The sequence below is a fragment of the Micromesistius poutassou genome, assembly GCF_964030765.1.
Source record: "Micromesistius poutassou genome assembly, contig: SCAFFOLD_2291, whole genome shotgun sequence".
NCBI classification, from domain to species: Eukaryota; Metazoa; Chordata; class Actinopteri; order Gadiformes; family Gadidae; genus Micromesistius; species Micromesistius poutassou.
In genome coordinates this window covers 144815-156699 of record NW_028178801.1, presented here as the reverse complement: position 1 = coordinate 156699, position 11885 = coordinate 144815, and the positions used below count along the sequence as shown (strand labels likewise).

The 11885-nt window shown below is 46.4% G+C and overlaps 1 protein-coding gene across 11 annotated transcripts in view; it reads right to left on the bottom strand.

Moving 5' to 3' along the window:
• Positions 1 to 2950: 2950 nt before the first annotated feature.
• Positions 2951 to 11885, bottom strand: part of LOC311373395 (NLR family CARD domain-containing protein 3-like) — a 65140-nt gene continuing 56205 nt past the window's right edge. For all 11 annotated transcript variants that reach the window (XM_084490178.1, XM_084490181.1, XM_084490184.1 and 8 more), the window contains 3 exons: positions 6273 to 6446; positions 3963 to 4136; positions 2951 to 3786 (listed from right to left, as the gene is read on the bottom strand). In XM_084490178.1, the coding sequence (XP_084346304.1) occupies positions 3603 to 3786; positions 3963 to 4136; positions 6273 to 6446 (532 nt within the window). In that variant the 3' untranslated portion in view covers positions 2951 to 3602. The remainder of the gene's footprint in view (positions 3787 to 3962; positions 4137 to 6272; positions 6447 to 11885) is intronic.

Genomic DNA, 11885 nt, shown 5'->3' with positions numbered 1-11885 from the left:
GCATACACTACTGAACAATTTAAACTAATGATATAAAACTAAACCCCAGCCTCTTTCATTTTAAAATAGTATGTCAATATTTTGAATGAATATAAATGAAAAGATATGCTTATCGTGTGTATAAGCTATTCACACAACTTTTTATATGTAGGGTACAGATGCGCGTGCCTAACTGGCTATGTAGTTGGAGAGTAGACTATTGATATAATAATAATAACGAATGAGCGAGAAATGACTCTATTAGAACACACACACACACACACACACACACACACACACACACACACACACACACACAAACAAATTATAATAAACAAAACCCCAGCCTCTTTAATTTTAAAATAGTATGTCAATATTTTGAATGAATAGGCCTACATTTTTGTTATATATGTCAAATGTTCCTATATATAGCCTATTATTATAGCTTACATACTAATATTTAAAAACATGGGAATGCGAAATGCATCCTGGGATATTTAACGGTCCAAGTCCACACAAGTCACCTCCGATGCGTCCTCGGTGGAACGGCCAGTTTAAGAACGCATGGAGAACACACACGGGTTTTACGACTGTACTTGACTTGATGCGTACTTGGAATAGGAACAGTACTTGGGCTACGACTGATGACGTTTCACGAGAACGCAAAGTACACAAGTACAGACGAGAACGCAAATTCAGAAACGGCCTCTCTCTCTCCCTCATGGACTACAACAATGACTCTCAATCAAGCCACTCCTTCCCATTACAGTTACATCGCCAAACCCCCCCTCTCTGGCCGAGGGGGAGGCGTTGGCGTTCTTCATAAACAATCCCTGTCCATCACTGAACTGAACCTCAACCTCCCATCTATCTCATCCTTTGAACACCTTGCCTTCTCCCTCCCCAACTCTATCACCACTGTTCTAATCTACGGTCCTCTGAAGCCACACCCATCTTTTCTCTCTGAACTGTCTGAACTCCTCACCATTGCGTCCTCTCTCTCTTCCCGCCTCCTAGTTACCGGTGACTTCAACATCCACACGGACAAGCCGACCGCCCCACTGACATCTGACTTCCTCTCCCTTCTCGACTGTTTCCACCTCACCCAACACATTGACTTCCCCACCCATACCAAAGGCCATATCCTCCACATAGTCTGCTCCGCCTCCCTACCCGTATCTAACCCCCATCCTCTCCCCTTCCCACTCTCTGATCATCTCTGCATCCTCTTCTCCGCTCCTCTACCCTCACCCCATAATCCCAAAAAGCTCTCCATTTCCTACCGCAACATCAAACCAGTCAACCCACTCTCACTCTCCCAGCTCATGTCCTCTGCCTTCCCCCCTGACTCTGCCCCCTCTTCCCCTGACGACTATGCCATCATGCTCAACTCCATCCTTTCTGACTCCCTTGACTCCCTTTCCCCCTGGAAGACTTCCTCTGTCTCATTCACTAACTCCGCCCCCTGGTACACCCCGGAACTCCGCACCATGAAACAGACTGGCTGCCAACTCGAGCGATTATACAAGCGAACCCGCCTCACCGTTCACGCCGAAGCCTACAAACATCACATCTCCTCCTACCGTGACGCTCTCCATGCTGCTAAATCCGCCCACTTCTCCACCCTCATCAACAGCACCAACCGGAACCCCCGCATCCTGTTCTCCACCGTCAACAAACTGCTCCAGCCGCCGGACATTAATCCACCCTCCTCACCTGACCTCTGTAACTCTTTCCTCCTCGCCTTTAACCATAAAATCTCCCAAATCAACAGCTCCCTGACTGCCGCCGTTAGTAACTCCTCCACCCCCACCATTCCTATCCCCCCCCCCCTCCCTGACCACCCACCCTCCCCTTCTCTCACTGCCTTCTCCCCTGTTGACTCCTCCCACATTTTGGACATCATCACTGCGTCCAAGACAACCACCTGCTCTCTCGACCCTCTCCCAACGACTCTAACCAAGGCTTGCCTCCCTCTCCTCACCCCCCACCTCACCACCCTCTTCAATCAGTCCCTATCCCTTGGTCATGTTCCCTCTGTCTACAAACTTGCCTCCATCACCCCCATCCTCAAAAAGCCCACCCATGATCCAGCCAACCTCTCCAACTACCGCCCCATCTCCAACCTGCCGTTCCTCTCCGAAACTCTGGAACGCATTGTCACCGCCCAACTCCACACCCACCTCCAGTCAAACAACCTCTATGAACCCCTCCAGTCAAACAACCTCTATGAACCCCTCCAGTCAAACAACCTCTATGAACCCCTCCAGTCAAACAACCTCTATGAACCCCTCCAGTCAAACAACCTCTATGAACCCTTCCAGTCAAACAACCTCTATGAACCCCTCCAGTCAAACAACCTCTATGAACCCCTCCAGTCTGGCTTCCGCCCGCTTCACAGCACCGAAACTGCCCTTGTCAAAGTCATCAATGATCTCCTCACCTCTGCAGACTGCGGTGCCCTCAACATCCTGCTTTTCCTAGACCTCAGCGCAGCCTTTGATACTGTACACCATTCCATCCTCCTCAAAAGGCTGCGCCAACAGGGTGTTGAGGGCACCGCACTCGACTGGCTCACCTCCTACCTCACCTCCAGGCAACAGTTCGTCTCCCTCTCTGGCCACACGTCCACCCTCTCTCCTGTACCGCAGGGGGTCCCTCAGGGCTCAGTCTTCGGCCCCCTTCTTTTCATCTGCTACCTCTTCCCCCTTGGTCACATCATCCGCAAACTCAATCTCGACTTCCACTGTTACGCAGATGACACTCAGATGTCATCAGTACCAAAACCACCCAAAACCCTCCCCTCACCCACATCGAAACCTGCATCTCTACAATAAAAACATGGCTGACCCAAAACTTTCTACAAAACAGAGCTCCTTCTATTGAGAGTGGCACCAAATCCACTCTCAATATATACGCCTCAACCATCACTCCCTCCCCCCTGGCACGCAATCTTGGTGTTATCCTGGACCCCACCCTCTCCTTCGATCCCCATGTCAGATCTGATGACATCTGATGGAGAACAAGACATGATGAGCTACTGAACCCTTCTGCACACATCATCATCATCATCATCATCATCATCATCATCATCATCATCACTAGTACTGTTCTTCCTGTTTCACGTTCATCTTCTCTACAAAAATGAACATAGAAAGACTAAATCATATAAGATTATATCTACTATAGTGGACTAGTGTGCTATAGCTTTAGAAATAGTAGTGCATATTGTTTATAAGCTGTTTTAAGTTAAACGTAAATGTAAATCCCATGTGTGTGTGAGTGGTTGTCCCAGTCAAAACAATGAAAAATGTATACACTGAATCTACTCCCGCAATATTTACACGACATACACATATTATACATCAAAACGTTCACCACAATGAGCTGATTAATCCTCTGTAATATCTAAGCTATAGTCTACATACTTTTCAAGATATTCGACTTTGAAAGGTTCCAATACACATCCATTGTGATCCACCTGTGTAAACAACAGACTGAACCAGCTGAGCTCACATACAGGCTGGAAACTAACTGTTGGTACCATAGACCTGGTCCATACATACAGTACATAGACATGTACACATACGTACACACACCTACACAAACATACTAGACACACATCAACACAGGCAAACATAGCTACACATACGGATACACAAGTCCACATGTGAATGAGCGGACGTCACCTCCTGCTGTGTGGATGGACTTTCCATCCCAATAGTGAGTGTGTGTTGTGATGAATCAAACAGACACTTACACTTCTTTAGAGCTGGTTTCAGCCTCCACACTCCACCGTGCTCCACACTGGGGGGGAAACAAAGTGAGAGCAGCATGTTGAAACATTCACCTTCATCATCTGCTGTCTCATCACGTTCTACACAACATGAGTGACAGCTGCCTTTTCAAACCGCTTCATCTAGCAGCGGCTTGAATCCCTGTAGGAGACTTTGTCCCTGAGTGGTGAGCTGTCCTCTCCATACCTGAGAGTGTCCAGTCTCCAGCGTGGATCCTCCAGTCCAGCAGAGAGCAGCGCAGCTCCAGAGTCTCCTGGGTGATTGTAGCTCAGGTCCAGCTCTCTCAGATGGGAGGGGTTGGAGCTCAGAGCTGAGGCCAGAGAAGCACAGCCTTCCTGTGTGACCAGGCAGCCAGACAACCTGCACACACACACACACACACACACACACACACACACACACACACACACACACACACACACACGCACACACACACACACACACACACACACACACACACACACACACACACGCACACACACACACACACACACACACACACACACACAGTGGAACTGTGTTTTAGTGGAACTTCAACGGGGAATAAAGACTAACTAGACAGAAAACCACACTCAACACACCAACAGTAATTGTTTTTTTTCATTTAGGCGATTCATTTTTCAGTGACCCAGGAGGTGCTGGAACATGTTCCGGCGTGTTCCGGCTCAAATGAAGCACTGCCCCCTATGCATTCAAAACATTAACTTAAACCTTTTTAAAGTGAGTGAGTCTGTTCACATGAATGGACACAGATGGATGGTAGGCAGTGGCGGTTCTACATTGAATTACACCCCGGGTGAGACCCCCTCCGAGCGCCCCCCCTCTCAATTCGAGGTGTGCCTGACTTGAGCCACTCATTCCATTAGAGTGTTGCTCTGTACCGGGCCGTCCATATGGGCAGGAGGGGCGGCGAACTACTTGCAAAAGCATGCTCCCAAAAAGATAGTTTGTAAATCATTGCTCCAAGTCTATTCTTAATAATGTGATCGTCACATTAACTATCTATAGTCTCTGTAGGCTTTCAGACTATTGTTGGTCTGTTGACATCACGTTTTGGATGATGGTGGACGTGGTGGGCGGCGGTTCTAGCTGAGTTTAACGTCTCATGTTGGGGCAGCTCAGCGACCGCGTTCCTCCGTATGTTGATCACATAACCCTGCAGGCTGCAATAAGGATTTCAATCCCCTAACAGTGGACCCCCGTCCCCCCCTTGTCCGTTATGGAGACCCAGAGGTGAACTCTCCCCCCCCCTCCCCTTTCCCCTTCTCACTAGTGGTGGATTTCATGATTCGTTTGAATGAATCAGTTCGCGTCGGTCAGTTCGCCAAGAAGAGTCGTTCGTTCGTTCATTCGTTCGTTCGCGTTTCCGGTAGCGGTGAATCATGATTCTCAGTCACTGAGTCGGTCAGACTCGGCTCCTCCCTCATTCTCATTCTCAAACGAATCACGATCGTGCAATGGTGCAAACGGTCATCAATCAACACAACATTAACTAAGTTCCTTTTAGCTGAGGAGCGCTTCATGGTTAGAATCGGGATGTTGTTGCCCGGCTGACTCTCGTGACTTCTCAGTCCTCGAGTCTTCACCGCTAAACACAGTCAGTGAACGAACGGCGACTCAGCGCGACTCAGCGACTAGTGGGTGGAGCTGGGAGTCGAGCCTCGGAGAACGAACGAGACGAACGACGACGAACGAGAGCGGCGAATCAGGTTGGTTGGTTCGTTTTAAAGAGTTGTTCGTTCAAACTGATTTGTTCGTGAACGAGCCACCACTACTTCTCATACAGCTTCTCTGACGGCACCTTCTCAGCGAGCAGGGCGCCTGCAGCCGGAGGGGGCGCCAATATGCCAACTCCCCCCACAGTGATATGAGAGATAATAGAAAACGGGTGGCTTAAATCAAGTGATCTGATTGGTTCCCAACTGTTGTATAATGAGCGTATACACACAGCTATGACACCCGTTCAGTTTACAGAGTTCAGTATCACTCCGCGCCTAACTTGAACTGTTGTTTATTTATATATAAAAGCAATAGCATAGTTCACTGAAGCCTAAAAATATGTTGATTGATGGAGAGGGTGGAAATGTTGTAAAGCAATAGGCACACGGTGAGTGAACTCGATAGTAGGCTAAATTGCCGGCGAACCGAGCTACCAAGCTCGCTTTTTCAAAATTGAGGGGGTCTATGACTTTCATTTCGCCATACTTACGTAACCGTTTTATAAAAGCAATAGATCACTTCAGTCAGTGAAATGTGCTCATTACACCACAGTTAAGGGGCGTTGTCCGTCCCGACGTGCAGCGGAGGGACGGACAACGCCCCTTAACTGTGGTATAATGAGAACATTTCACAGCCTGTCGTGATCTATTGCTTAAATAGAAAACCGCTTCGCGGCACGGATGATTTTTTTTTTCTTGTGTACTCGTGCACATGTGTCATCCCACCCTCTGTCCCTCCCCCCCCTCTGTAAGTCTTTGACCGTTGAGTAAAACTGACCTGAGAGTTTCCAGTGTACAGTGTGGACTCCCCAGTCCAGCAGAGAGCAGCTTCACTCCTGAATCCTGCAGATCATTGGTACTCAGGTCCAGCTCTCTCAGACTAGAGGAGTTGGAGCTGAGAACTGAGGCCAGAGCTTCACAGCATGTCTCTGACAGACGACAGCGATCCAGCCTTCACACACACACAGGAACTGGGATTAAAATATCTTACATCTTTTACTGTTAACATAAAAGGACGTGTTAAAACTATAATTAGAGATGTTTTATTAATTAAATCTAATATATACTAGTCAATACATTAGATCCTTATGTTTATAAACATCTTAGTGTTTGAGACTCATTCTGTATATTAATTTCACTTTTTAATCATAAGCCGTTTTCACATATGACCTCCGTCTTTTCTCTGAAATGCGGACATCGGTGTCGCTCAGACATCAGTAGAATCTCCGGCTGGTTTAGGGGGGTGGGCTTGAAAGGGGCGGGATATGACGTAAGGTCTTGGTTTGTTTTGGTTTGACTGCAGACAGCATGGAGGCAGAACGGGCAGAACTCATCGCGATCATCTTAAATGTTGCTGCAGCGATGCATCATATATTCCGTTGAATCCACAACATCCGCATCGATCGATGAAAGATTGGAGCATGAGTTAGAGACAAATAGAAGAAACGACAAACAAGAAAGGCGTCGCGAACGACTGCATTAAAGGAAGAGAGCGTATTTTTTGGCTTCATTTCACATCTAACAAACACTGGGACAAATGTAGTTGATTTCTGTGTTTAACTGAGAAAACAGGGAGTGGAAGGACGGGACCCTATAATGTTCAGCTAACTGTTGTCAATAACAATTGTTACGAGAGTTAGCGTATGTGTGTGCGCTAGGGCTGACCGATAAATCGTATTTTCATCGTCATCGCGATATGAACATGCGCGGTTAACACATCGCAAAAGATGCCTGAAACGCGATGAATAAGAAAAATCATTTTATTTACACGCGCCATGCATTCACACTCAGCATGCGAACATTTGACCTATCAGATGGAGCCCTGGATACATGCGCCATGCATTCACACCATTTGGCCAATCAGATGAAGCCCCAGCTAGCCATCGGCGGGAGCATACCTATGTTCCCCGGGTTCTATGTTCCCCGGTCGCGACTATGTTTTTCGTAGGCGGAATCCGGAAAAAGTTCTGCCTCAAGCGCGGTTCTATGGCGCTGTTGCTATTATGACGGAGAGATAAATGAGCTTTGAGCTTTGATAAATGAGCTTTTTGAGAGTGGCATCTCCCATCCCCTTTAAGAGCCAGCGCATTTTGACTTGGCGAGTTGATATTTTGACAGCGCGTTTGCATTCTCCGCTGAGACAGATGCATGACCACGTGAATTTCAAACTTCAAATGGCTCAGTTTATGGCCAAATAATATACATAATTAACACATGGAATAGCGTTTTCTTCTCCAACTTCAGAAACACTGATTCGTCATGTAAATTGCGGCAAAGACAACTTAAAACATATGATATGCGGACGCGGTCCTGTGGGTCTATTTAATGATATGCGGCAATACATTAACAAACATCGTTTGTTACCAGTATTGTATACATTATCGTTATCGACTTGTGTTCATAATATGCATGTGTCCCCCTGTTAATATACATCGCCATGGACTGCATTATGCGTTCCGTGTTTAATTTGCGTGTGTTTAGACAGATGGGCGCGCACACACACGCGCACCAAGCATCACCCGCATTCATTCATTCTTTTAAACTCTCACTCGCGGTAAAACTGTTTTCTCACGATCAAATACTCATCAATCCTAAAAGTAATGGGCTTGTACACGATGTCTGGGTCAAGAACATATGTGTTTGCTGTACGGTGTTTGCAGATGCATTGATTTAAAAGTAGGCCTACTACAACTTACCGCTGTATCAGCTGTTCTTTCCCAAATCATTTAACCAATCATTTACCCTAAAACTAGATTTTGTTTTGGAAGCCTGGAATATAGGCCTACTTTGCTCGAATGTATTATTGTTATTAGGCTATTATTATTTTAACGCATGGCATAGCCTACTATACTTCATTCATGCAGCCCTATGGAAAAAAAAATGTTTCCACAATCCACACGCTATTTCTATGCAGTTTCACACATATGAATAATCTTTGACATCATAATATTTAAATCAGGTTAATAGTTTGCATGTTTGTGCTGTGTATAGCCTACGTGTGTGTAAGCGTAGGCTAGTTCCGACCTGCCATGGCACGTCAAAATAGCAACAACAACTGCGCTATCCGCTATAGACCAGGTATTTTTCCGTCAGTGGCGCAATTGCATTGGCGCATTTTTTAGATCACTAAAATAGCACCAAGTATAATTTGCGCCGGAACACGCCCCTGCTTTTCGCCGCACAAGTGTAGTGGTGCCTGGTTGCTGCGGGGGGAAATCAGCTTTGCGCCGGGTGCAAACTAGCAACGACACATGCGTCGGTGTAGAAAGTCAATTGCACCGGGCGCAAGATAGGGCCCTTCTTCTGTTTGGCGCACATGGCTAATTTGCATACGCGCACAGGACTGGCTGGCTCCGCTTGGCAAAAAATATAACATATTCGTGAATAAATGTTTATATAATGTTAATATTTTTTTTTTTGGACGAAATTTGAGACCCCCTTCAAATTTTGCTTTTGAGGCTTTCAGAGGGTCTCATGGGTTAATCGGAGGGGCCCAGTTTATTTATCGCAAGTCATATCGTCATCGCAATATTGAACAATGGTATCGCACATCGCAGATTTTCCTCATATCGTGCAGGCCTAGTGTGCGCGAGAATGGCAGTGTGTGTGTGTGTGTGTGTGTGTGGGTGTGGGTGTGGGTGTGTGAGTGGACGAGCGAGGAGAGCGAGCGGTAGCGTGTGTTAGTTTAGTGAAGTAATGAACACTAATGACATTGCCGGTCAAAGTGAAGGGTGTTACCCCCGAGAGAACATCGGCCCTGGAGGGAACGTCTCCCCTGTGCTCCTCGACTACGGTCTGGGAGCCGACAGCAGGAAAGGTGGAACATAAAAATAAAAAAACATTTTCTATATACGCGTGCAGCTGTGAACTCATGTATTGTAATTTATTGTATGATGTGTACTCTGAGGGTTATGATAAGACCTATTATTTAGTGTTCACCACGAATGACTCTGAAAAGCAGTGCCACATTAAAATATGTTTTAAACCATTCAGTGAACAAAAGGCAAAAGGCTGATTATCGATTAGGGTGCGGGTGCCACTCAATGACATGCAAACGTAGACCGAAGTGTCATCAACACGCCCACTCAACTGGTGTGAAATGCCCACATCCTACTGCTCACTCACATATAAGGTAATTAACATTTCCGCCGGCTAAAATACTACCTGAGGGGTAGTCTTTTATCAGGAGGTCCAACGTCAGGATAAGTCATTCACATATACGGCCCGTCGGGAGAATAGAGGGAGAATAGACGGTTGTACGTCCATATGTGAAAGCAGCTATAGTTTTATGTACTTTATGTATATACATGTTCTAGTACATCTACAGAGATGTTTGGTATATTAGGTTACAACCAGCGGCGGTGCAAGGGGGGGGGCTAGCGGGGGCTTAAGCTCCCCCTGAAAAAGGCTGAGCCCCCCCCAAGCCCCCCCTCCCAAAACCACAGTCGTTTGGTTATGACTAATATTTATGGTCAAAAGATGTTTTTAATAATAATGTGGCGAGCAGCACGGGAACGACCAGACGGGAGCCCAAGGTGAGAGAGTTTACAACTCTGGTGGCCCACACTCCACACGACCCTGAGAGACTTCATGTAAACACACACACACACACACACACACACACACACACACACACACACACACACACACACACACACACACACACACACACACACACACACACACACACACATCCTATCGCTCTCAACCACGACTGCCTCGGTGCCGCTGACCCTCCCAGGATCCATTGCAGCACTTGGCGACCACAGCCGTGACCGGCACAGTGATATACATATATATCTATTTAGAAAACGGGTGGCTTAAATCAAGCGATCTGATTGGTTCCTAAGTGTTGTTCAGTATCACTCTGCGCCTAACTCTAACTGTTGTTTATTTATATATAAAAGCAATAGCATAGTTCACTGAAGCCTAAAAACATGTTGATTGCTGGAGAGGGTGGAAATGTTGTAAAGCAATAGGCACACGGTGAGTGAACTCGATAGTAGGCTAAATTGCCGGTGAACCGAGCTACCGTCTCTAGCCTTCTCTCTGAGGGACGCTACCGTGTGTTGCATAGCAACCACCGTACACTTTGCAGGCAGCCAGGAGGGACAACTTTTTTGTATTCGTTAAAAAAAATGCTTTTCCGACTTTCTCGCTTTTTCAAAATTGAGGGTGTCTATGACTTTCATTTCGCCATAATTACGTAACCGTTTTATAAAAGCAATAGATCACTTCAGTCAGTGAAATGTGCTCATTATACCACAGTTAAACTGTGGTATAATGAGAACGTATCACAGCCTGTCGTGATCTATTGCTTAAATATATATATATATATATATATATATATATATATATATATATATATATATATATATATATTATTATATGAAGACATCGAACTGACTTATATGTTCCAAAACTGAACTATGAAATCATATTTTTCATTTGCGTAAGTGATGATGACCGTTGCTGCTTGTTGAGTGATTTGATTGGTTGATTCGTATCATATTGTAGTGTGTAGTAGGGTTAGTTATGGTTACACAATATAACGTTGTGTATATTGAGATGTTATAAGTTAACCTCAAAAGATGTTTTCTACGTTATCATAACTTTTATATTCTACTATTATGTATGTTTTCGTTGTCTTTCCCCCTCCCTCCGTCCCTCTCCCCCCTCTGTCCCTCCCCCCCTGTCCCTCTCCCCCTCCCTCCCTCTCCCCCCTCCCCCCTCTGTCCCTCTCCCCCCCCCTCCCTCCCCCTCCTCCCTCTCTCTCCCTCCCTCCCCATCCCTCCCCCCCTCTGTCCCACTCCCCCCTCTCTCCCTCCCTCCCCCCCTCTGTCCCTCCCCCCCTCTCCCCCCTCTGTCTTCTCTCTGGCGTGTTCCGGCTCAAATGAAGCACTGCCCCCTATGCATTCAAAACATTAACTTAAACCTTTTTAAAGTGAGTGAATCTGTTCACATGAATGGACACAGATGGATGGTAGGTGACCAAGGACATTTTCACGTCTAATAAAGGGGTGCACATTTTTTAGGTTGTGATGGGAAAAACAGCCCAATGAGCACACCACTTGATATGTACGTTATGAACACACCACATGATACGTACATTACGAATATAGTTAACCCGTGTTCTAAACTAACACACATATAACCAGCTATTCTTCAGGTCAAGGCCTGAGCCGGAGGCCGGATGTCCCAACATGGAGAGATGCTAGAGACTCAGACAATGCACCACACATTCGCAAACCCTGGAGCCAGTCTACTGATAACATAGCACCCATAACTCCCAAGATATTCCTTGGGAACCCATCGCACCTGGTCAGAAGGAACACTGAGCACTCATAAATTGTATCAGTGCCCAGAGACTCAAGGTCAAGATGTGCGCTCA